Source organism: Diceros bicornis, chromosome 28 (assembly GCF_020826845.1).
Source record: "Diceros bicornis minor isolate mBicDic1 chromosome 28, mDicBic1.mat.cur, whole genome shotgun sequence".
In the NCBI taxonomy this organism is placed as follows: Eukaryota; Metazoa; Chordata; class Mammalia; order Perissodactyla; family Rhinocerotidae; genus Diceros; species Diceros bicornis.
This window is the reverse complement of record NC_080767.1, coordinates 22178023-22201560: the sequence shown is the minus strand read 5'-3', so window position 1 is coordinate 22201560 and position 23538 is coordinate 22178023. Positions and strand designations below refer to the sequence as shown.

The following is a 23538-nucleotide window of genomic DNA, read 5'->3' as shown; positions in this document are numbered from 1 at the left end:
TTCAGCAGGTTTCCCTGCAGTTTTTGTTGAGTAATAACCTGCTTAAGCATAGCGTCAAATTCCACAAGACTGGGGAAAGAATCACCAGAAGGCTGATAATTCCCAGGGCGCCCACATCGGGGGGAACAATTTGTGTTTCCTCAACCAGAATGGAGACACCTTACTATGGGGCTAAATTAGCCATAGATTAAAGGCTGCACTAGACCTGTCCTAATATCTTTGAAGGGCAAGCCTCCAAAGTATCAAGATGATCCCAAGTAACTAAACTGTAAGCTAGAACAAAGTTCATTACTCTTTAAAAAAACACGACAAAATCTAGCACCCAACAATGCAAAATTCACAATGTTAAGTATCCCATAAAAAAGTATCAGACATTCATAGTAGGAAAACCTGACCTATAACGAGGAGAGAAACCAACCAAAGAAACAGACCCAGAAATAACAGAGATGATGGAATTAGCCAAGAATAAGGAACTTAAAACAGCTGTTATCAATACCATAGATATGCTGCAAGATGTGAAAGGAAACATGAACATCCTCAGGATAGAAATATAAGACGTAAAAAAACCAAAACTAAAACTAACCAACCTAAGTGGAACTTCTAGATGTAAAAATAGATTGTAGAGGAAAATTACAGTGCATGGGATAAAAGCAGATTAGATGCTACGGAAGAAAAAAAATCAGTGAACCCGGAGACAGAGCAAGAGGGCTACTGAGCATGAAAAACAGAGACGGTAAAAGGCTGACAATAAACTAACAGAGCATGGACAATATCAAGCAATTTAACATACATATCACTGGAGTCGCAGAACAAGGGGGTGAGGCAGAAAAATTATTTGAAGAAATGGCCAAAATTTTTCCAAAACGAATGAAAATTATAAAGCTAGATTTAAAAAGCTCAATTGGCCTCAGTGAGAATAAACATAAAGGAAACACCACCAAGGCACAGCATCATAATCAAAATGTTGAAAACCAATGAAAAGAGAAACTCTTAAAGGCAGCCAGACTCAAAAAAGAGTTACGTACAGACCAAACAAAAATAATGACAACAGACTTCTTGTCAGAAATCACACAGCCTGGCAGGCAACAGAACAAAGCACTAAAAGAAAATGTCAACCTAAAATTCTGAATCCAGTGATATCTTTCACAAATAAAGATGAAACAGACTTTTGAGACCAAAAAAAAAAAAAAAATCAGACCACTATAAGAAATGTTAAAGGAAGTTTTTCAGGTCTAAGAAAAAAATGACATCAAGTAAGAGTCTGGATCTGGAGAAAGTAATGAAGAGTGCTGGAAACTGTTTGTGTGTAGATAAATAAAAAAATATTTCCCTCATTTTTAATCTCTTTACAAGATAACTGATTGCTCATTGGGAAACTGTAACAATGAATTGTGGTTATTGTATGTAGAAGCAAACTATATGACAACAATAGCACAGAGACCAGGAAGGAAAAATAGAAGATGCTGTGGGAAGTTTTTTACACAATATGGAAACCGGGCTAATATTATTTGAAGGTAGACTGTGATAAGTTAGAAATATATAGTTTAAAACCCAAATAAACTATAAAAAATAAAAGAGTCATAGCTAATAAATCAATTGTGGAGATAAAAATGGGATCATAAAAATTCTCAGGGCCGGCTCCGGTGGTGTAGTGGTTAAGTTCACCCGTTCCACTTCGGCGGCCCAGGGTTCGCTGGTTTGGATCCCGGGTGCAGACCTACTCACCACTCATCAAGCCATGTTGAGGCGGCGTCCCACATAGAGAAGCTACAACTATGATATACAACTATGTACTGGGGCCTTGGGGAGAAAAAAGAGAAAAAGAGGAAGATTGGCAAGAGATGTTAGTGCAGGGCCAATCTTCCTCAAAAAAAAAAAAAAAGTTGTTGCAAGAATAAATATAAAAAAAAAATTCTCAACCCAAAATAAGGCAGGAAAATTAGAGAAAAAGGAACAAAGAATAAATGAGACAATTAGCAAACACATAGCAAGATGGTAGATTTAAACCCAATAATATTGAAATTACATTAAATGTAAATGGTCTCCATATTCCAAATACAAGTCAGAGATTGTCATACTTAATAAAAAAGCAAGACCCAACAATATGTTATCCACAAGAAACCTATTTAGACATGAAGACAAAGATGGGTTAAAAGTAAAGGCTAAATAAAGGTGTACCATACAACCGGTAATGCGAAGAAAGCTGGAGATGCATGTGGTGTATTACAGAAAAAACAGACCTCAGAACCAGAAATATTACCAGGGATAATGAAGAGAACTTGCATAATGATAAAGGGGTCAAATTACCAAGAATATATAATAATCCTCAACGTGTATGTGTGTGATAACAGAGCATCAAAACACATAAAGCAAAAATTGAGAGAACTGAAACAAGAAAAAGACAAATCCACAACTGGAAATTTCAACTCTCTTCTCTCTGATTGTTACTGAGAAAAGAGAAAAAAGACTGAACATAAATGAACAGAGAATGGACAATATCAAGCAGACAACTATACATATAATTGGATTCTCAGAAAAAGGAGGTGGGGCAGAAAAATACTGAAATCATATGAAGTATGGTCTCTGACCATAACTGAATTAAATTAGAAGTCAATAACAAACAGATATTTGGAAAAATTGCAACTATTTGAATATTAAACATTACAAATCATAAGGGAAATTAGAAAATGTTTAGAACTAAATAAAAATAAAAACATAACATTTCAAAATTTGTGGGATACATCTAAAGCAGGGCTTATTTATACCTCTAAATAATTATATTAGAAACAAAGGAAGATTTACAATCCGTGTTATAACCTTCCACCCTAAGAAATCTAAAGATGAACGGTAGGCGAGTCTAAAGTAAGAAGAAGGGAGGAAATAATAAAGATAAAATCAGAAATGAATGGAACAAAATGGATAAACACAATAGAGAAAAGTCAGTCAAACTAAAAGCTGATCTTTGTAATAAATCAATGAAATTGATAAACTTCTAGCCAGAACAATTAAAGAAAGAAAAAGAGCACAAAAATTATTAGTATCAGGAATGAAAGAGGGAACATTACTACAGATATTAAAGGGACTAAAAATGGTTATGAACAACCTTATGTAGATAAATCCGACCACTAAAGTGAGGCAAACAAATACACTGAAAGACACAAGGTACCAAAGTTCACTCCAGAAGAAACAGATAACCTGAAATAGTCCTAAATCTATTAAAGAAATTGAGTTCCTAGTTAAATAACCTTCCACAAAGAAAATTCCCACATAGGTTCACTAGTGAATTCAACCAAATATTTAAGAAAGAGATAATATGAATTCTACACAAATTCTTCTGGAAAACAGAAAGAACATCTCTCAATTCCTTTTATGAGGCGGGCATCACCCTAATCCAAAACTAAAGACAAACATTACAAGAAAAGAAACTATAGTACAATATGCCTCATAAATATACATGCAACAATCCTTAACAAAATATTAGCAAACTAAATATAGTAATGTATAAAAAGAATATACATCATGACCAAGTGGAGTTTATCCCAGAAATGCAAGTTGGGCTTAAGAGAAAACCACTCAGTGTAATTCCCTATACTAAGAGAGAAAAAAGAAGAAAGATATAAATAGATAGATATAAATACACATTAAAATGTGACAAATTCAACACCCACTCATGATACAAACGCTCAGCAAACTAGGAAGAGAAGGAAAACTTCCTCAACCTGATAAATGGCATCTAAAAAAAAAAACATAAGTTTACTGACCTGATAGAAATAAAAAGGATTTTAAGGAAATACTATGAACAACAGTACTGCAATAAATTAGATAACCTGGATGAAACAAACATTTCAAGAAAGACAAACTACCAAAACTGATTCAAGAAATAGAAAATCTCAATAGATCTATAGAAAAAGATTAAACTAGTAATCAAAAAACTTCCCACAAAAGGAAAGAAAGAAGATAAGGACAGGCTCAGATGGGTTCATTAGTGAATTCTATCACGTTAAAAGACTTCTTCACCAATTCTTCCCCAAAACAGAAGAGGAGGGAACACTTCTCAATATGGTTCATGGTTAAACACTGAAAACCTCTCCCCTAAGATCAGGAACAAAACAAGAATGTCCACTTGCATCTCCTCTATCCAACATGTATTAGAGCTTCTAGCCAAGGCAAGCAGGCAACAAAAAAAAAAAAAAAAAGGAAAGAACGAGAGGGCACCCAGATTCGAATGGAAGAAGTAAAATTATCTCTATCTGCAGATGACATGACTGTGTATATCGAAAAACCCAATGAAATACACACATACACGCACCAAACTATTAGAACTAATAAATGAGTTCAGCAAGGTTGCAGGATACAAGATCAATATATACTAAAAAAGTCAATTGATACACAACAATATTGTACTATAATCATCAAACCTGCTAAGAGACCAGAACTTATTCCAACCACTGAAAAGAAAGGATAATTACGTAATGTGACGGAGGCGCTAAATATCCCTACAGTGTCAGTCATTTAATGGTATATAAATGCATCAAGTTAACATACTTTACCCCTTAACTTTACACATTGTTATACAGCAAATATATTCAATCAAAAAATGGAAAAAAATCAATTGTATTTTTCTACACTAGCAAATGAACACCCCAAAATTTAAATTAAGACAATAATTCCATTTATAATAGTGTCCAAAAGAATAAAATATTTAGGAATAAATTTAAAAAAGAAGTGCAAGCTCTGTATACTGAAAACTAAAAATATTGTTGAAAGAACCCAGAGAAGACTTAAATAAATGGAAAGACATTCCACGTTCATGGGCTGGAAAACTTAATATTGTTAAAATGGCAATACTCCCCAAACTGATCTAGACTCTCCCTGCTGGCTGTTTTACAGAAACTGACAAGCTCATCCTAAAATTTATGTGGAAATGCAAGAGATGCAGAATAGCCAAAACAATCTTGAAAAAGAACAAAGTTGGACGGCTTACACTTTCAGATTTCAAAACTACTACAAAGCTACAGTAATCAAGACAGTGTGGTACTGGCACAAGGATAGACATATGGATCAAAGGAATAGATTTCAGAATCTAGAAATGAACCCTCACACATATATGGTCTATTGATTTCTGACAAGGGTGCCAGGGCAATTCAATGAGGGAAAGAACAGTCTTTTTAAAAGTGGTGCTGGGATAGTGAACAGCCAGACGTAAAAGAACATAGTTGGACCCCTACCTCACACCACATACAAAAGTTAACTCAAAATGGAATACAGACCTAAATGTAAGAGCTAAAACTACAAAACACTTACAAGACAACACAGAAGTTAAGTCTTTCTGACCTTAGGTTAGGCAATGGTTTCTTAGATAGGCTGCCAAAAGCATACACAATAAAAGAAAAAACAAGTAAAGAAACTTCATCGAAATTAAAAACACTCATGCTTCAAAGGACAACATCAAGAAAGTGAAAAGACAACCCACAGAATGGGAGAAAATACTTGCAAATCATATATCCAGAGAGGTCTTGTATCTAGAATATATAAAGAACTCTTACAATTCAATTAATAAAAAGACACCTGATTAAAAAATGGGCAAAAGATCTCAATAGCCATTTCTCCAAGGAAGATATTCAAATGGCCAACAAGCACATGAGAATATTCTCGACATCATTAGTCATCAGGAACATGCAAATCAAAATCACAATGAGACACCACTTCATGCACACTAGGATGGTTATAAGCAAAAAGTCAGATAATAACAAGTGTTGTCAAGGATGTGGAGAAATCGGACCCCTCATCCACTGTTGGTGGGAACGTAAAAACGGTGCAGCCACTTTAGGAAACAGTCCACAAATTTCTCACACGGTTAAACATCGAGTTACCACCTGACCCAACATTCCCACTCCTAGGTATATACCCAATAGGGTTACAAACAGAAGTCCACACGAGGACTCGTACTTGAATTTCACAGCAGGTCTATTCATAATAACCCAAAACTGGAGACAACTTAAATATCCATCAATTGGTGATGGATAAACAAACTGTGGTATATCCAAACAATGGAATACTACTCAGAAATAAAAAGAATTACCAAGAACACAGAACAAGATGGATGTATCTCAAAAGTATGCCAAATGAAAGGAGTCAGACAAAAAGATTAAATACTATATATCTCCACTTATTCAAGTGAAGGCAAAGCTATAATAAAAGCAAGCAGACAGTGGTTGCCAGGGCTGGGGTGGGGCAAAGGGACTGATTGCAAAGAGGCACAGCAGAACATTTTGGGGCTGATGGTAATGTCATATATTGTGATTGTGATATGATTAAATGACAATATACATTTGTCAAAACCCGTGAAACCATACTTTGAAATTGGTGAATTTTATTCATGTAAATTATATCTCAATAAATCCTATTTCAAACCCGACTGAAAAGAAACCCATTAAGAGAGTAATGGTGGATGGCTCTGAGTAATGAGATTATGGCTGATTCTTCAATTCTAGCTTCTCTGCATTTTCCCAATTTCCTTTAATGACGAGACCTTACATTTTAAAAAGGGAAACACAAATTTTAAAATGGAAACGAGCAGCTGTTTCTGTCGACTTTCTCTGCTAGAGTACAGGGATTTAAAATCCCTAGATTTGAACCTGGCTCTGCCATGGCTGTGGGGTGACCTTGAGTTAGTCACTTCAAGTCTCTGGGCCTCAATTCCCCTCCTCCCTCCAAAATGCTGGGGCCGGGCAAACTGCAGCGCGATTCCCCCTCTGCCTTTCCGCAGGACTTGGAATTGATATTACTCAACCTAGCTTTAGACGACAATGTCCTGTACTGGTTGATTAAAACAATTTTTTTTCCTCCACATCCCACAGACACTGCTCCTGACATGGTGAGGTACTCAGTCAATGCTCTGTGAATAGTTTGATTTATAGCTTGAGCTGAAAATAAGGTTTGCTCAGTGTGGCTTTCCCTAAGTACCACAAATACACACACACACACGCACATACGTGCTTGCACATGTGCATGTAAACACACACGTCTGCAAAGGGCTGGATGCAAATCTCAAGGAAAGGCTGTCTCCCAGAGAGGGACCAGTGCAGGGAGGAGAAAGCAGTTGTTTCTGGCAGCGGATGGAAAAAGAAGCACCTGCTGCTGTTCGATCTTATCTCAGAACGTGCCAGGCCTCAATACGTCACACGTGGCAGCACCGGAACCCTCACCCAGCCCATGGAGGGTGCCGACTAGCCCACTTCACAGATGAGAAGACTGAGGCCCAGAGAGGTGAAGAGGCCCAAAGGGATGAGAAATCAGGTGAGGCTATTCCACAATCCTAAACCTGTCACTGCCAACCTGTTTGCTGCCCAGAAAGTCCCCGTGTCTCTCCTGGCTGCGGTCCTCAGGCAAGTTACTTAGCCATCTTGTGCGTCAATGTCCTTATCTATAAAGTGGAGCTAATATGGGCACTTAACTGTTCTGAGTATTAAATGAGCTAATACGTGTAAAACTCTTAGAAGAAGGCCTGGCACCAAGTAAGCTCAAATGATGTTAGATACTTTTTACGAGCTGTGCAACTTTGGGCCAGTGATGTTCTCTGAGCCTGTTTATTCATCTGTACAATGGGGATCATAACGTTAGCCGGTTAATGGGCTGGTTCAGGAGATAGGAGGAAATACACACCTGACACCCAGTAATTGCTCAGTCAGTGTTTGCTATCTTTAGTATGATGACTGCCCAAACCTGCTCTTGAACTGTCACCAGGGGAAGACACGTTTTCCTACAGCACAGAAAGGAAGTTTATTAGTGGGAATTACCCCGTGCCATTCAGCACTCTTAATGAGATTGGTGTTATTCGAGGCTGATCCCCCTTATCAGCGACACCGTGAACTGCGCAGATCATGACGCTTAATTTCTCTCTCTGGAGTCAATCCTCTAATCCCGACTCAGCCTGGCCAGGATTCAGCCTGGCTTTGCGCCGCACTGCCGGCGAGGCTTTCTCTGCCGGCGCTGAACCAGAACGAAGCAGCGCAAAGCTCTTCGTGGAAAACAAGTGGGGATGCTCGGGAGAGGGGCCCCAGAAAGGTTCAGTCTCGATTTGCATTTTAATGGCCTCTGCCCCATTGCCAGAGGGACGGAGAAGCACCGGCGCCCTGGCCCTTCCCTAATTAGGCAGAGAGGCAGGAGGAGGTGGGGGGTTCAGAGAAAGGGTGAGCGGGAGCTGGGCCGCGGGAGTCTGGGGCCCAAGCGCTGTGTTCAGGCAGTGGCCCCAAGCAGCCTTCCAACTGCTGTCACTGATTCCTACACAGTCCAGTCTCAACGCCTTGAGCTGGCATTCAAGGCCTCCCTGGTGCAGGATGGCTGATGGCAAAGGCAAGCAGGAGGCGTCTGACACGTGAAGAGGAACCTTGGTGTGAGGAAGGCAGCTGTGATGGCAGGTTTGCATGTCCTTGTTACAGCAACGGAGACACTCAGAGAGGGGGAGTTTCCTGCCTGAGGTCACACAGCATGGGGCACACCACAGCAAGGAACTCACACGCCTTGGCTGCCAATCCAACTCTGTCCTCATTTTAACGAGTCCATAGAAATAAATAACAGAGCCCCCTCCAAAAGATCATGAGAATTAGTGCCTAGTGAACAGCAGATATCCACTGAGTCTACGCTGAATGAATGAATGAATGAACAATGAATGCAGAGAGGTCACACTAACAGAAACCACTGAGAATTGGGGATGTATCTATTGGAGCAAATAGTGTTTCCCTGACTAAAACAGAAATGAGACCAGAAGTGGGGGCTACCACGACCAAAACTAGAGAGATCAGTTTGAAGGCTGGGGGGTCTAGGGTAAGGGGCTGATACTGCAAGCTGGGAAGATGGCAAAACAGCTGATAAGAGGTTGTCCAGACAGCAGACGACTCGCCGGTGCTCTACAGCAGTGGTTCTCCAAGTACGGTCCCTGGGCAGGCAGCAGGGGACAGGCCTGAGGATGTGTCAGAAATGCAGGTCCCGGGCCCCACCCCAGACTTGCAGACTCCGAAATTCAGGGTGGGGCCTGGAGACCTGTGCTTCAACCAGCCCTCCAGGTGACGGACGCGCGCTCAAGCGTGTGGACAGCTGCTCTGTGGGACAGAGCGTGACAGTGACCGTGACCCTGCTCTGAGATGGGGCTTCGGCTCAGGCTGCCCGGGGCCGACGCCTCTCCACCCGGTCTCCTGCCTCTGCTCCCCTTGACCTCAGATGCCCTCAATTTCTGCCTCCACGTCTCTTTCCCGGTCACCTCCCACTTAGCCTTTAGGCTCAGCACAGGAGCCACCACCTTCCAGAAGCTTTCTTCAGCTCTGTCCCTGCTTTCTGACTGTGTTCCACCCAGACTGCTGCCCCCGCAGAGCACAGACCACCCTGTGCTAGAACTGACTGTGCAGGGCTCCCTGAGGGCAAGCCCCACGTCCTACAACCTGTTCCCGGGCACAGTGGCCCCCCCAGGGCTCAGGCCGGCTCTGCCTTTTGCAGCATCCCTGCAGCCAAGCTGGGCCGCCAGGCGCCTCACCTGCGTGGGACTGCATGTGCTCCAGCAGGTTGCTGTAGAATTGGAACTGGATGCCACAGGCGCCGCAGGTGTAGGGTTCTGCGGGGAGAAACGAGCAGCCGAGTTAGGGGCACGCGAACCCGGATGCCTCTCTGCTGGGCTGCGGGCGGCTTTGAACTGGGAACCCAAACACACACTGGGGCTCTGCACTTGGGACTCTGGTCCAGCCTGTCTGCCCCCTGCCCATCACTAACTAGCGAGGGAGAGACTGCGGGGAGGAAGGAGCGATGGAGAGAGGAAGACGTGCAGATAAAGAGACCACCTAATTCTATCAGGCAGACATTTATTGAGTGCTTACTGTGTGCCAGGCACTGTTCTGGGCCCGGGGGAGGGCTGGGGGAGGATGACACTAATGGACCCACAGCTCTCCTAGGGCAGAGACCATGTCTTATTTGTTCCACAGCCCATCTCTCTGCCAGCGGAAGCGCACAGATGGGAACAAATGAATGAATGACCCAAAACAAAGTAATGGACATAGAGAGCGGTAAAGAGAGGGGAAGAAGAGGTACGGGGAAAGGGTGAGCAGTGGAGAAAGCCACAGGAAAGCAGAGGAAGCAAGGATAAGAGGAGGAGGGGGAGGAGAGAGGGAGGGAGGGCGAGGGGGAAGGCAGAGGACCTTTATCTTCCATCTCTGTGTTCCCGGCACTCAAGTCAGTGTGGCCCAGGGAAGATGGGAGGGAAGAAGAAAGAAATAAGGGGTGCAAAGAAGAGTTAGGAAAAGAGAGGAAGAGGATGGCCAAGATGGGGCTTGGAGAGGGGTCCTGAGGCTGCCCCAGTGAGCGGGAACAGGGAGGTTTGTGTCCCTGCCAGGGCTGGGGGTGGCAGAGGCAGGCTGTCTACGGTCAGGGCTCTGCCTCGTGCCTGTCCAACCTCCTCCACCCGCCCAGGGCTGGGCCTCCTCCTGCCTCGGCCAGCTGTCAGTCCGCCTGGGAGGGCGGCCCAGGGCCAGATGCTCTGGGGAGGTCCCGAGTCTGTGGCCAGCTGAGTTCCTTCCCTGCCCTGCCTCGCCCTCTCCAGCCCCCCAATGGGACCATCACTTACTCTGTAGGAGAGGGAAAGGATTGGAAATCAGGGGACTTGCAGTTTCTGCAAAAGAGAAACAGTTTAGCTAAGTCTCTTCCAGTTCTGGTGCTCGGAGATGACTGTCATTACTTCTGTTCTTAACAAGCAGTGTGCCAGATGGGGCTCTCGAGGAGGGGGAGCATCTGAGAGCCAGGCTTACAACTGAGGTGGGGCTGGGGCAGCCGGCAGGGCAAGACTAGCCAGGGCCATCCCTCTAGGACACAATCTACTCTCAGAAAGTGAGCTCACCAGGCACTAACAAGAAATGTCTATGCATGGCTGCCTGCCACAGGACAGGGAGCTGGAAGCTGCTTCTAGGGCCTGGCACGGGATGGAAATGTTTGGCACCAAACACCAGAGCAGCCACAGGGAGGGCTGCACTTTATGGAACATCCCCCGGGGTTCCTGGTGCTGTCGGGTGAGCCTCAGATGCAGGAGGCAGCAGAGAGGGGCCAGATGGACGACCCCGGGAATCCCAGTCCCACCACTTACAAGCTGGGACCTGGGGCAACAATCGACCTCTCCTAACCTCAGTTTCCAGGTCTAAAGCAGGGATAACCATAACACTGCCCACCCGCCCCACACTCTGGTAACAAGGGAAACAAATAAGACACATACAGCTCTGAACACATGCCAGGCACACAGTAAGCGCTCAATAAATGGTGGCTGCGGCGATGGCAGCACTCGACACCGTCGTTCCCAATTCTGAGTATCAGCCTTGGAGGGAGGAGAGGCAGGGGTGCAGTCTGGCTGGCTGAGAGCAAAGGCTCCCCAGGAGACCACGGTTCCGGGCCTGGCTCTGCTACTTACGCCTGGGTGTGCTCCATCCCTCTCAGGCCCACCTCCAGGAGAGGTGAGTGGGTTACATTCTTCAAAAGGGTGAAGCAGCTTGGAAAAGCTGGCTTAAAGAATCGTGTCAACATTCTCGGGGCTCCCACAGCACCCCTCATTCCCTTCCTTAGGGCACTCATCAAATCACTTGCTTTACTTAAAACCACCACCACCCAAACACCCTGACACATGAGTGTTCCAGGCAGGGCTGGCTGACTGCTCCCTGCCCCGGGGATCTGCGTGCTATTCCCGACAGCAGAGGGGGAACTAAGAGGCTAGCCCAAGTCACCAGCCTGTAGACAGTGGAGTTGGGGTTCGAGCCTTGGCTGGAGACTGAAGCTGGAGCTCAGAAGCCTCCACGTTCACGTCTGCGTTGCCGGCTGTTTCATAAAGCCCCTGACTGACAGTCAAGCCACGGCCATCATCTGTCTACACCCAGGCAGTGCCTAGTATGGTACCAGCCACAGACCAACATCTAATCTGTTGAATTAAACTTCAACTGTGCAGGAAAGTGAGTGGGTGCCTTGCTGTACGTAACCAGTGTCAGAATTCTTTTCCCACCCTGCCCCGGCTGTCACTGTGCAGACCGGCTTGCTCGGGACCACCCATGGCCTCGCTAGGCTGGCCACCGTCTGGCTGGGGAGATGACCTTGGCCCCTCTCCTCTAAGGTGCGGGAGGGCTCGGCCAGCCTCCTGAGGGAGGCAGCCACCAGGGGGCGCCAAAACACCACCAGAACCTCAGGTAAACCTACTCAGGCTGGAAGGGAGCCTTTGGATAGTCCCAGGTCCCAAGTGGGGCCAGAACTCGGGGCCTCTGGCTTTTAGGCCACAGCTCTCTCTACTGTACCCCTTTGCCCCTCCTGGAAAGAAACTGGCTGCCACGTTCACCCTCCAAACAGCAGTGGCTCTCAGGGCACATCTGAGTGGCTCCATGGCAGTCTATAGGGGAGGGGGAGTTCCTCTCTCCATGGGGAGGAGAAAGACGAGTCGCAGTCTTCCTGAGACCCAGAGGGATGTCCCTGGAAGAAAAGGCCCTTCCCACTTCCCCCTCCCACCAACACCCATCATGCACCACGCAGACCCAGCCCACAGAGCACCTACTGCCACCGGGGGCAGGAGGGCAGGAGAGGATGGCGGCGACAGCACAGGATGACTGGCTGTCACGGGGCACACTCACCGCTGGAGTTTTGGGAACTGCTATTCGTCTCTTCAAAGTGGTTTTGTGCTTTGCCTTCTACTCTCCGACTGAAAGCGCTTTCTGCTGGGTGGGGGGGCGGGAGAGAGCAAGGGAAAATGATGGTGACTGGTCGGCACTAGGTCCAAGGGAGGGGCATGCCAGAGGAGGCTCAGAGGCCGGGTACCTGCAACTGCCCTGGGCTGGGTTAGTGCCCAGGGCTTTATGCTGGGGGAACCAGCACAGTGACACCCCCAGCTCCTCAGGCTCACCTGAGTTGTCTGATACCATGTCAGGGCCCTAAGAGACCCCCCGACAGCGCCCAGGGGTGGAAGTCCAGGCAGGGGGGACGTGTGTGTGACTTGTCCAAGAGCGCACAGATGAAATCCAGCTGAGTGAGCAGATGACAAATGGGCCCGGGTCTCCCATCTTTGGCCCCTGGGGGGGCCACATTTGTGACACTAAGTAATTTGGACCTGCCACTCACTACTCTCTCTGCCAGACTCTGCTGCCACAGGCCCCACAGAGGGACAGGGAGGATGACAGACTGTTTCCTAGTGGTGGCTCTGGCAGAGCAGGAGGGCCAGACACCTGATTCGGACTCCACAAGCTGAGTGGTCCCTGAGTGGCAGAAAGGGGATCCTGGGAGAGAAGACGGGCAGAACCAGAGCAGCCCCACACCCCGGAGGCCACAGACCAAGCGAGGTCAGGCCAGGGTTTGCCCAGGGGAAGGGACTGGCTCCCCCAGTCACTTATGGGGTGTCTCCGCTTACAGGTGGCACCTTCCTGGGCAGCTCACCCTCTCCCAGGTGCTGTCCAGAACCCCCTATCTCTGGAGTGCAGAGATAGGGTCAATCAGGTGGACAAACACCAGTCAGTCCCCACCCCCACCTGCAGAAGGTACTGAGACAGAATATCCAAGCTGGAAGGTAACTCAGCTTTTCCAAGTTGCTCTTGGCACAGGGGGATGCTGGATGCTCCAGGAGATAAAGCCTTCTCAGAAGAAGTCGATTTGGGATGAGCAGCCACCTAACGCCTTTCTTAAGGAGAAACAACTCACCCGGGGATGTCAAAGGCTCTGAGAAGTTGAACGGAAAAGAGACCCGTTCAGCTTTATCTAACCTGGCCTTCCCAAACATATTTCACCACCAAAGCCCGTTTTTTAAATATTAGATTCCTGAATATCCCTCAAAATTTGTGATCCCGGGAACCCACTTTAGGAAATGCCACCATCATCCAGTCCACCCTACACCGGGAGGGCAAGTGCTCGGTGAGGGCCGGGTTTCCAGACGATCATTGGGGTGACGGGAAAGGAAGCCAGAGGCAGCTCCTACAGGCCCTGCCTAATTCCCCCTCCCCGACCCCAACACCAACTGACGCAGCTTCGTTTTTGCAGAGGCTGTTGATAACACCACAAGGAAGACCTCTTCAAAACATGCCTGTGAAATGCCGGGGCTGAGAGCCACACTTCTGCCACCTCCAGTACCACCTGCAAACAGGCAAAGAAAGCCCCCCGATTCTTTGTCTGTGGGCGGGGACTCTCATTTACTGAGCACCCATATCTACCAGGCTCTGGTCCAGACACTGCATCCACAGTCTCCCTGCATTCTCCCAACAGCTCTAGGAGGTCCACGTTGTCATTCCCATTTTACAGGTGAAGAAACAGAGGAAAGTGAGGTTGTCAAGTTCCCGGGCTGGATACGCTCCTTGCCCTCTAAGATGGCAGAATAAGGAGATTTCGTTCTTGGGGTGGATGCTTGCGTTCTGAAAAGGTGTGGGGTAGGGAAGTGACGCCTTTCTCCATCTGAATCCTTGTGCACGCAGTGGGGTGGTTACCCACCTGTGGACGATGTTCGTGAAGCTCCACCAACATATTGATAAAACGCACCACAAAGCAGATTACCAACTCCTACAATTAGGCTCCTAGTGCTCAGCTGATAATGCGAATCTCTGCCACAGGCATGGCTGGCTGAAAACCAGTGGGCGATACTGTGGGTGAAATCCCACACGCATACACACGGGAAGAGCTGCCTATTCTAGAATGATGAGGGCAGTGACAACTTCCAGGTCTAACACGCAGGTTCCTGCTGCTCGCAACCTGGTGCCCTCTGCCCAGCTGGTAAACCCAGGTGTGACCCCCACCAAGAGTCTTCCAGGTCACTAAAGGCAGCCAGAAGCACGCCCCGGAGCTTGCCGGACGCTTACTCTCCGACACTGAGGGGCAAGAGCTGCCACAGACCACACAGCCCTGCAGGCAGTTCTCTGCAGTAAAAACTCCCAGCCACGAGGTCAAGAATAAAAGCAAAATCTGAAAGCCATAATCCCATTATTTAGCTGAGCCCAAATGTACCAGGAACGAGGCCGTGATGACCAGTCTCTTTCTTACTAATTTATAACTACTGTTGCAAAAACACAACGGTTGTTGGCTTTTGTCAAAGCAGTACCTGAAAAACTGTTAACTTCGAAGTTGATTAACTATTTACTCTCCCTTTGGGAAATCTAAGCACAGTAAGCATATCTTCAAACATTTTTAAGAACCATATCCTTGCCCAAAATTCATCTCCTGAACCAAAGAGTAAAAGGCAATCACATCTAATTACTTGCTATGTCATTGGTCCAATTTAGTGGTTCATTTAACTGAGTCCTCAGTTTGACTACTTATACATTTAATTGATGGCTTTGGGCCTCTTGAGGGCAACTGAAAGGCCCATGGTCCCAGAGGGACTACATCATCGCTCAACCCTACATCCCACATATCCAGGCAGGAGGCCCAAGGCTCATTCTATCCAGGAATGAATCAGGATTCCTGAGAACTGGTGTGATAACTCAGCACACAGTGTGTCTACCAGGTTTCCTGGAGAAAATGACTGCTGTAAACCTGCCTGTTCACCCTTCTGGAGTCTGAGCCCCTTTCTGCACAGACTCAGACAAGAGGGGAGCTGGAATCCGCTGGTTTCCTGCTGGGCTGTGGCTCATGGAGAAGTTTCATGGGTAGTACTAGACAAGGGGAGGCCAAGAGAACAGAGCTCCTGGCTAACCACTCTGCTTCACGGAGAGCAGCTCTTTGTAGAAACGAGCTTTTAGACTGGGTTTTCTGAAAGATGGGGAGTGCAAACTCATGCCAAAAGGGTCCAGGCAGGTGACGTCAATGGATGAACTGGGCTGGATGTGAGACAGACAATGGTGTGATCACAATGAGAAATGACACTTGCCACATGGCCATTGTGTTGGGGAGGCAGGAGGGAGTGGTGGGGACTGTGGAAAACTGGAGAGCACATGCTCGATGAAAGGAGGCAGCTGTGGCTTAGCCCTCCAGCCAATTGTTGCCCTGCAGGAAAGTGGGCCCAGGACTGCCAGAACTGACTTTTCAATGTCAGCTGGAAATCAAAAGTTGTAATAAAATCTCCTCATGTTCAAATATTGGCAATTAATTAAAAAAAAATTTAAACTCGTTAGGCAATGACTTGGGGAAAAAATAGTCTCCTGCTTTAAAAAAATAGTTTGCAAACCATCTTGTACAACTCTCTGACTTAGGGCAAGAAAATCTAGACTCAGAGAGGTCAGGTGGCTCGCTGTGGTCACAGAGCCAGCCAGAGGCACAGCTGGGACCCAGATTTGTCCCAGAGAACTATGGGACCTCCACTCTCGCTCTTGCAAGGGAACAATGACCCGGGCACAGCTGTGGCAGGTGCGAAGCGCAGGGAGTGGAGGAAGCGTGGGGTGACATAGGCCATTGGTACCTGCGGTCGCCTTGCTTGCCGGAGATCCCGAATTTGGAGTGCGGAACGTCTGGGTTTGGGTGGCTGGAGGGGTGCGGTGTAAGAGGGTGGCGCATCGGACCACGGAGGCCGGAGCTTTTTTCCCCGACTGGTTCGTCTGGGCCTTCGCTGCCACGAAGCGTGGAGACGGGGAGACCTCCGGATGTGAACACTCGGAGCCCGTGTCTGGATCGTCCGGTGGCTCCCACCCGGGGGCGGTACCTGAGAGGGTCACGCTCTCAGTCCCCGAGGGTACTCGGAGCCCACCGAGTGAGTGGTCTCTCGGGCCACAGGCCCCCGTGCTCAAGGGTTGGAACCTCTTCTCAGTCCACAGTGAGTAAAGACTCACTCCCACCCAGAACTACAAAGCCCGGAGTCTAGAACTTTCCCCAGCTTCTCCTCGGGGGCAGCCTGATCGCCAGCTCACACTCAGTGTTTCCTGGACCCCAGCGACCAGCTCACTGGGTAGGTCACCCATAACCTTGACCAGTCCAGGTTCCGAGGGTCTAAGAACTCAGCCTGTGACCCACGCTGGGGGCACCTGAATTAGCTGACCCAGGCCCAAGTGCATTTTCTAGAATTCGCTTCCAAGCCTCCTTCCCCTCAAGGCAGGCAGACTAAGAAGTCATGATAGAAAGCAGAGAGGCAGAGACGTGCCGGGGCTGACTCGTGGGGTGGGGAAAAGTGGAGGGGCCCAATGTCACCCCAAGGTTTTAGGGAAGCGGCTCTGCGGTCCTCCCTGGGCACTGACTGGGAATTGAGGTTCTCGGGGACAGTGCTCAACCCAGCGCCTGACGCTTTAACTGAAACAAGCGCAGACCTTCCTGGTGGCGTCTGGGGACCTCCTGCCTCCCTCATCTGAATTCTCTGTGGAAGCTGGGGTCACTGAGAACGGGGGGGCTGACACTTAAGTGGTCTCCACCTCTGGCGGGGTCTTGGGCAGCAGGAGTCCGCCTCCTTCACACTCCCCGGAGCCATAATCAGCTGTGATGGCGACCCCTGACCCTGGCCACCTCCCACGTTCAACACGAAAGAGGAGGGGGCAGTGGTCTTCTCACTCTAGGGCGACTCTCCCCCCTAAAGGTGAGAGGGGACCAGGAAGCAAGGGAAGGGACCCCTTTGATGCTGACCAGGGGGCTCACAGAACCCACAGGAACTGGTGACATCCTGAGGGCACCATCTTGACCCAGAGCCTGGCTGGAGCACTGAGCTGCCTGAGAAGGACCTGCAGCGCCTTTCCTCTAGGGGCAGAGGGGTCACCTCACTACCCCTGCTCCCAGCCAGGCAGGTGTCCATCCTGGGCACCAGACACTCCACCCACGGCGTTCAGAGCCCCAAAATAAAGAGGCGCTCCTGGATCCTCCACCTCTGCCCATTCCTGGCAGACGGGAGGCCCAGGCCCAGGGAAGCAGGGCCTTGCCCAGGGTCATACAGGAACCCACTCTTCAGTGTTTGGTTTACCACCCAGGGGCCCTGAGGGGAGCTCAGAGGACTCGGGTTGCCCCCTTGTCCCTTTGGAGGGTCACCTCCTCCTCCACCCACAGTGGTGGCCAGATGCCAGGAGCTGGGGAGTCCTTCGGTCACGGCCCCCTTAAGTAAGCCCTCATTTGCCCCACCCGAGCCCCAGGAGGAATCCCCAAGGCCTCAGTCTGTGGAGAATTCAGGTGTCCCTCTCCCCCTCAACCCCACCCTCGGGATCCTTGTGTTCTGAATCAGGACCCGAGAGGTCTGGGTGAGGAAGGATAACTCCATATGCTCCCTCCCACTCTCCCTCCCTCCCTTTCAGAGCCAAGGACCTCGGAGGCCCAGGACTCCAACCAAGAAAGGCTCATCTCATAATTTCCAAACATTTTTTTAGCCACAGCATAAACCTACACATCAAACTCTGTGGTAGGCATCCAGAGTCCCATCTCTCACTTCTCCACTGTTGCCCTGAAACACGGTTTGGGGACACAGCTGCTGGTTCACCGTAACGGAACCGGCGCTGAGTGTGGAGCGAGGCCCACTCGCCTCTGAGTCCCAGGTCCGCCACCTTTGGCCTCTGGGGTCCTGGACTCTTTACTTCCCCTCTCTTGGCCTTAGCTCCGCCACCTCACCCCCACTGATAAATTGGGGACACCCATCTCTGTACTACCAACCTCACAGGGATTTCTGAGAATCCAAGAAAGTCACAGAAGCACCTTGAATGGTAAACTGCTCTTCAGAGGTGAGCAGCGATTACCGGTATTTTTTAGAGATAAGAAACCAGGGCCCAGAATGGTTAATAAGTTTACGGCCACACAGAAAGTTAGTGCCAGGATGGGGCAGGAGCTCAAGGCTGCCGTCTCCTCGAGGAGGCCTTTGCACGAGGCCATGTGGTCCCCTTCAGCACTAACCACGTGTCCTGGGGACCTGGGCACAAGGCACAGAGAATTTCTGAGTGATCAACTGAGCATGTCGCTCTCTCTTAGGCCTCAGTCTCTACCCTACAGAATGGTTTCTAGGAGACCCCCTAGATCAGACCTTTTCATGGTCTACAATCCTGCTGTCGAAATCCTGGCATTCCGTGTGTGAGTCCCCTCCTTCCCAGCAGCAGGGAGCTCAGCGACGCCCACGAAGCACATGATATAACAAACACCTGTTTGCTTCAACAACGCCAGCCTGGGACCTTCTCATCTCTTGCCCTCTCACGTTCTACAGTACCCTTTCTCTTCCAAGCATGTGCTATTCCCTCTGCCTGGAATGTTCTTCCCTCCAATTTCTGCCTGGATAATTACTGCTGCTCCTACATACCTCCACTTAAACACCACTTCCTCTGGCAGCCCTCCCTGATATCCACCTGGTCATTTACCTTTCAGTCCCCTCTCCACTTCCCTCCCAAGATCTGACTGCCATCGATGACGACACATGGTGTGATCTTTAGATCCATGTCTCTTTCCCCATTAGCCTGCATGCTCTGTGAGAGCAAGGACTCTGCCAGCGTGGCCCAACCACGCACTCAGTGCCTGGCACATTCCCTGACACACACGAAGTGGTCAACAGATACTGCGGAATCAGGGAATCGATGCAGGAATGGCTCCGAACCGCTCAAGCAGAGCACATCAAAGACAGGATGCCCAAGAGATGACATAAGAGGCCGTGTCACATGTTATCCTCCCAGTGGTCCCAAGGGTATAAGGCAGATGGGACGCAGAGGCTCAGAGAGGTACAGGCACTGCTCCAGGGTCAAAGAGGAGGCTGGAGCTGAACCAGGATGCATTTCCTAGGCTCCTAACTCCTGTCACTCAACAGCTTGCTCCATCTCTTGACCTCCCCACATGGAATGTTCTCAGGCTGGAAGTCCTACCTGGGCTTTCACTGAGAAAGGAAGAAAGAGCTTCAGACAGACTGGCTGATTACCCTTGTAAGAAACATACGAGATATCTACCCAAAAGAGATGCTTAAAAATAAGAGAATACCACCGTCTCTCCTTTCTGTAAAGCTCTGAAAATTTAAATGGAGCAAAAACTTTAGAGAATTTAAGGATTTGAGAAAAGTAACTATGCAGCTGAGAGGGTGGAGAGAACAGAGGGGTCTCTCTGAAACCTTTACTAGGTAGAGGGGGTGGAAATGCATTTGAGGCAAATGGGAATAGTGTGCTCAAAGGCTGGAGGGGGGCATGAATGCAAGAGGAGCCTGATTTGGGAAACCCTACTCGTTCATTTGTCTTAGAAAGAGAACTGGAGACCTCCCAGTTCTGGCCATGATGGAGCAACTGGTGTGAGACCAGCCCTCCTCCATATTCAACTGTAAAGCTGGACAAAATACGAGAAACAACAGTTTTCAGACCTTGAACAGCAGGCAGTGCAGGACTGTAATTCATGAAAGATGACCTGCTGTGAGCCCCACGATCACTCCAGCTTTCGGCCTGGAGAGAACTTCTGGACGTGGTATAGAGGGAGCCCAAAGGAAGCACTGCAATCTCATTGAGTTGAGGAAACAGGGATCAGAGTTCAGGGCCTCTGAAGGGGCTGGATTTTGCAGGGCAGAATAACAAATAGGAGAGAATTGTGCAAAAAAAAAAGACAACTCTGCAAAGCTGCACAGGGGCCCCATAAAGTCTTTGGCTGAATGCCAAACTGATTTGTGTAGAGGGAGCCTCTGCCAAGCCTGGCAGCAAATAGCTACTGGGGGGCTGTGAACTGAGTGAGGATTCAGAGGTCTCACGAGGTTAGGAGATGTTTGAGTTCCCACCAACCAGAGAGGAGAGGCCTTGCAGAATACCTTGGGCATTCAGTTGAGATCCAGAAAGGCCACGCTTTAGAAGGATTACTCTAACCCAAGAATATGAACTACTCTAGACCTGCCTTAACACAGCTTAAAAAGAAGCCTTTGAAATGTCAAGCTCATCTGTAAGTAAATTAACTTCCTGCCAGAACAAAATTCAACACTTTTCAAAGGAAGACAACAAAATCTAGACATTCAACAACACAGCATCCACAACGTGCAGCACAGAATAAAAAATTATTCATCAGGTGAAGCAGGAAAATGTGACTAATAATCAGAAGAAAAAAACAGTCAACAGAAACATACAGAAATGACAGAGATGACGGACTTTGCAGACAAGAATCTTAAAGCAGCTATTATAAATACGCTCGAAGATTTAATGGATAACACAAACATAATGAAAAAAGAAATCATGTAAAAAGGAACCAAGCAGAAATTAGAGATGAAAAACATGATTGCTGAAATGAAAAAACTCAATTGATGGATTTTGCTATTAAAACAGCTAGACACTGTAGAAGAAAAGATCAACGAACTTGAAGACACGGCACTAGAAACTATCCAAATTGAAGCACAGAGAGAAAACTACACTGAAGAGCTGAACAGTGCTTCTGTTGATCTGTAAAACAGTCTAACATATATGTAATTAAAGTCTCAATAGGAGAGGAAAGAGATTGACGAAGAAAAATATTTGAGGAAATACTGGCAGAAAATTGTCCAAATTTGATAAAAAATATAAAATCATTGATCCAAGAAGCTCAACGAATCCCAAACAGGATAAATGTAAAGAAAACTATACATCACAGTCAAATTGCTGAAAATCAGTACCACAGAGAAATATGTAAAAGCATCCAGAGAAAAAAGACATATTAAAAATAGAATAACAATCAGAATGATCTCTGATTTCTCATCAGAAACAACAAAAGCCAGAAGATGAAGGAAAGACATTTTTAAAGTGCTAAAAAAAGATTTCTCAACCTAGAATTTCATATCCAAAGAAAATACCCTTCAAAAGAAGAGGTGAAATAAAAATATCTTCAGTTAATAAAATTTTTCACCAATAGACCTACAATATAAGAAATGTTAAAGAAAGTTCTTCAGGGAATAATGAAAAATGATAATAGATGGAATTAAGATTTATAAAAAGGAAAGGAAAGGGGGCCGGCCCAGTGGTGCAGCGGTTAAGTGCACGCACTCTGCTGTGGTGGCCCAGGGTTCGCCAGGTGCACACCGACGCACCGCTTGTCAAGCCATGCTGTGGCAGCGTCCCATATAAAGTAGAGGAAGATGGGCATGGATGTTAGCCCAGGGCCAATCTTCCTCAGCAAAAAAAGAGGAGAACTGGCATTGGATGTTAGCTCAGGGCTGATCTTCCTTACAAAAAAAAGAAAAAAAAAAGAAAGAAAAGTATGGGAAATGGTAAATAGGTGGGTAAATATAAAAGCCATTTTATCATTTCTTAATTACTTTAACAAATAATTGACTGTTTAAAGCAAAAAGAACAATTGTTGGGTTTATAACTTTTGTAGGCATATACATATGATAAGAATAGCACAAAAGACCGAAAGATAGTAAATGGAAGTAGACTGTTCCAAGGTTCTTACAGTATGTGTGATGTTTTATGATATGAATTCATGGTAGATTATAATACAGTAAAGATATATATTATAAACCACAGAGTAACCACTAAAGAAAAAGAGGTATAGCTAGAAAGTTAGCAGAGGAAATAAAAAAAATTCTTAATTAATATTAAAGAAGGCAAGAAAAGAAAAAATTAACAAGAAGAAGAGATGGGACGAATAGAAAAAAATATAAGGTGGTAAACGTAAATCCAACCATATCAATAAATTGTGTTAAATATAAATGGATTAAATACTTCATTTAAAAGGCAGAGATTGCTGGAATGGATAAAGGAGCAGAACCAACTTTATGTATGCACTTCAAATAAAAAGACACAGATAGATTAAGAGAAAAGGATGAAAAGAGGTATACCATGCAAACACTAAGCCTAAGAAAGCTTCAGTGGCTATATTAATATGAGATAAAGTAGATTTCAGGACAACAGGTATTACCAGAGATAAAGGGCATTGCACAATTTTCAAAAGGATCAGTTCCTCAAGACATAATAATCCTAAGTGTGTGCACCTAAAAACAAAGTTTCAAAATACATGAATCAAAAACTGACAGAACTAAAGGGAGGAACAGCATATTCACAACTATAGTGGTAGATTTCAATGCTTCTCTCTCAGTACTTGAGAGAACAAGCAGATTAAAAAAAAAAAAAAAAAAAAAACCTGAAAAGGTATAGAGATTTGAACAACATTAATTAATCAACCTAACATAACTGACACTATACTCAGGGAAAAATCTTCCCAACTCATTCTATAAAGCCAGTACTACCCTGATATTCAACTTAGTAGACAAGAACATTACAAGAAAAGAAAAGTATAGTGCTGGTTGGAATGTAAAATGGCATATAACCACTTTGGAATACAGTTTGGCTGTTTCTTAGAAGTTAAACATACACCTACCACATGATCCAGCCATTCCATTCCTAGGGATTTACCCAAGAGAAATGAAAGCATTTGTCCATACAAAGATGTGTACACAAATGTTCACAGCAAGTTTATTTGTATTACCTCCAAACTGGAAACAAACCAAATGTCCATCCATAAGTGAAAAAATAAAAGTAATTGTGGTATCTACATGCAGACAACAGAATACTGCTACTCATCAATTAAAAGGAATGAACTACTGAGACATGCAAACACAGATGAATCTTTAAACAATATGGTGAGTGAAAGAAGCCAGACCCCCTCCCATACAAAAAAAGAGTACATAAGATTCCATATACGCAATACTCTAGAAAATGCAAACTAATCTACAGTACTAGGAAGCAGATC

General features: G+C 46.5%; 1 protein-coding gene across 11 annotated transcripts in view; it reads right to left on the bottom strand.

The window, feature by feature from the left end:
• The window catches only part of ZNF618 (zinc finger protein 618), a 182497-nt gene that overhangs the window by 10509 nt on the left and 148450 nt on the right, over positions 1-23538 (bottom strand). For 3 of the 11 annotated variants that reach the window (XM_058523856.1, XM_058523847.1, XM_058523849.1), the window contains 3 exons: positions 16376-16615; positions 12639-12722; positions 9530-9607 (listed from right to left, as the gene is read on the bottom strand). The exons of 1 other annotated variant lie outside the window; for it this stretch is intronic. In XM_058523856.1, the coding sequence (XP_058379839.1) occupies positions 9530-9607; positions 12639-12722; positions 16376-16615 (402 nt within the window). Of the gene's footprint in view, positions 1-9529; positions 9608-10609; positions 10655-12638; positions 12723-16375; positions 16616-23538 lie in introns of all 11 variants that reach the window. 7 more of the 11 variants (XM_058523845.1, XM_058523848.1, XM_058523846.1 and 4 more) reach the window with 6 other exon arrangements.